Genomic DNA, 2,993 nt, shown 5'->3' with positions numbered 1-2,993 from the left:
AAACAAAGCAGGAAGAGTTCCTTTCCAATTTCCATTGGCCGGAAACCGCGAGCCCCATCGTACCAACGCCTGTCATACAGTTAAAAACGTATTTCCCCATTATAACGTTATCATCGCTAGTTTTTACTATAACGCAGATTTCATTTCAAATCTAACGTCAAAATGGAGGGAAAAGAAAACAACGCGCCGATAAAAACGGTGGGCTCCCTCTTCGTTTTTAGGGACGTCAACCGATCCCCGTGCCGGCCGGACGAATCCCCAAACCTCTCTCTGCATTTTTTTCTCTCTCTAGATTTCTCTCTCTCTCTCTCTCTCTACGGCTTCTCGCGTTCACACGGCGGGGCACTCGTTTTCAGTGGTTGCAGTACGGTCGTCATTCACACGCACACAAGACACTCTGCCCACACGGGTTTTAATATTAAATTATTAAAAAAGTTGACGGAGAAATGAAATTATCGAACGTTTTGGAGCGGAAAAGAAAATTTTCTTTTTCTCTCGTTTTTTTTTTAACGGCTTCCCGGTCGACGAAAGATGTGACTTTTTTTATCGGCTCTTTATTTTTTTTTTTCCGAAATTTTTCATCCTTTTTAAAAAATAAAATTTCGCAGAAAGCACGAAAAAAGAAAAAAAAGGAGGAGAGAGAGAAAAGCGGAAGGGTTTGAGGCGTGATTGCTTTTGCTTTTTCGCTTTGCAGGAATCTTTGAAAACGAAGCGAGAGAGAGAATTTTTATATCTTTTTAAAAAATGATTTTCTCTCTCATAAGTCTTAACTCTAACCACGCATGCACTCACTCGAGACGACTCTCTCTCTCTCTAGAGTGAAGAGTGAAGTGAAGGAGAGAAGGCGATCGAAGGGAGGGAAGAGGGGGGGTTTGGAAGCGAGCGAGCGAGCGAGCGAGCGATCGATCAGCGGTGGAGATTGAGCGGGGGGAGGGGGGAGGGGCGATCGGACGGCTGAGATGAACGTGGACAATTTTCGGCTCCCCGAGCAACCCCGACACTCCGGCTGCCCGACTCACCCCGACGAGAGCGTCACCGGCGTCTGCGCCTCATGCCTCCGGGAGCGGCTTGCCGTCTTCGACCCGGAGACCCGCCGGACGAAGCCCTCCGGGTCCGGGGGCCCGGCGTCGTCCGTTGCGGCCAGCCTCAGGGCTGGGATATTCCGTGGGGGACGCGCGGCGGTAGCCGGGATCGCGCCGGAGCTCCGGAGGACCAGGTCATTCTCCGTGAGGGGGAGGTCGGAGTGCTCGACGTCGGGGCACGTGGAGCCGCAGAGGAAGTCGTGCGACGTTAGGGTTCGGAACACGCTCTGGTCGCTGTTCCACCTCGACGACGAGAATGCGGTGGTCGCGAGGGAGGCCTGTGGCGAGATCGAGCCGGAGAGGAGGTCCAATGCTGGTGGCGGGGCCGCGGGGTTCGTCCGTACGGTGTTCGAGAACCGGGAGGAGGAGGAAGAGGAGGAGGCGGAGGAGGAGAGGGAGAAGGCGAGGGTGCCGGAGAGGGAGGCGAGGGCTCCGGAGGAGGAGGTCATGGTTTCGGAAGGGGCGGATCGGGTGGACGAGTCCTGCGAGATGAGGACCATGAAGGCGCACATAGATCTCGACTCCAGGGTTGCGGCCGCCACGAAGAAACAACCTACGGAGAGGGGGAAGGATGCCCCCGGCGGCTTCTGGCTCGCTTCCGTCTTCACAAAGAGGATCCAGAAGTGGCGGAGGAAGCACAGGAGCAAGAAGCCTGCGGCTGCGGCGGTGGCCTCCTCGGAGATCACCGAGACGGCGAGGCGGTCATGCGACACGGAGCCGAGGTTCTCGATCGACGCCGGCCGGAACTCGTGGGACTTACCGCGGTTCTCATTGGACGAGCCCAGAGCTTCCTGGGACGGATACCTGATTGGCAGGGTCTTCTCACGGCCTATCGTCTCCGGCGGTGACGATACATTTGGCCGAGCCGACAACCTTATCCCCGTCCAGGAGGACGCGGTTACTCCCGGCGGGGCTACACAAACCAGGGACTATTACTCAGACTCGTCTTCCTCGCAGCGCCGCCGGAAGAGCTTCTCCAAAAACCAGAAAATGGCTGGGGAGGAACTGCCGACTGTGAGCTGCAATGCGCCTCCTAGGGCCGCGTTAGCCATTTCTGATGATTTTCAAGGTAGCGCCAACTTCTGTGATTACTCTCTGAGGGACGATTTCTCCGGGAGCTTTGGAGACATTGGCGACGACTCCAAGCGATTGAGAAAATCTCGGAGGTGGAGCATTTGGGGATTCATCCACCGAAAAGCAAAGGAAGACGACCGGGACTGCAGAAGCAACGGCATTGAGCGCTCGTTCTCAGAGTCTTGGCAGGAGCTACGCCGAGAGGTTAACGGCGGCCATTTCTCCGGACTTAACCACAGGGACTTCCGGTGTAACAGCAGCGTGAGTTCTAGGAGCTCCCGTAGCCGGGGTTCATTTGGGGACTACCGGAATCACGTTATGGACGTGAATGGGAGTTCTGGGTTCTCAAAGGCCAGCTCGAACAAGAAAAAGAAGAAAAAGAAAAGAGATGAAGCTGTCCTGGATAGAAACCGAAGCTCCCGCTACTCGCCGAGCCATATCGACAATGGGCTTCTCAGGTTCTACTTGACACCATTGAGGAGCAGCAGGAAAGGTGGAAGCATGGGGAACGGGAGAGTGAAGAACGCACATTCATTTGCAAGGAGTGTCCTGCGGCTTTATTGAATTCTTAGGTGGGGAAACTGGAAGATCAGCTGGTGAATGGTGAAATGGGGACATGGAAAAGATCAGGTTTCTCCATTCGGATCATGATTTTAGTGTTAGCCGGTGTAGCTATGTCATCTGTCATTGGATAAATTTCTTGGTCTTTTCTTATTAGAGGAATAGGGGGATTAAATGCTCAATGTGACAGGCAGCTTCTTGTTTTGGAAGGATGTCTATATGTTCTAGTAATATTCCATGTTAATATCATGGTAAATAAGATTATCCTTGGCTAAA

General features: G+C 53.5%; 1 protein-coding gene across 1 annotated transcript; it reads left to right on the top strand.

Annotated features, from left to right (window-relative positions):
- The first annotated feature begins 871 nt into the window (after window positions 1–871).
- Window positions 872–2,993, top strand: LOC116255307 (protein OCTOPUS). Its single transcript, XM_031631098.2, has one exon. The coding sequence runs from the start codon at window positions 960–962 to the stop codon at window positions 2,718–2,720; it is 1,761 nt and encodes a 586-aa protein (XP_031486958.1). The 5' UTR covers window positions 872–959; the 3' UTR covers window positions 2,721–2,993.

The sequence above is a fragment of the Nymphaea colorata genome, chromosome 5 (assembly GCF_008831285.2).
Source record: "Nymphaea colorata isolate Beijing-Zhang1983 chromosome 5, ASM883128v2, whole genome shotgun sequence".
Taxonomy (NCBI): Eukaryota; Viridiplantae; Streptophyta; class Magnoliopsida; order Nymphaeales; family Nymphaeaceae; genus Nymphaea; species Nymphaea colorata.
This window is presented reverse-complemented; position numbering and strand designations above follow the sequence as displayed.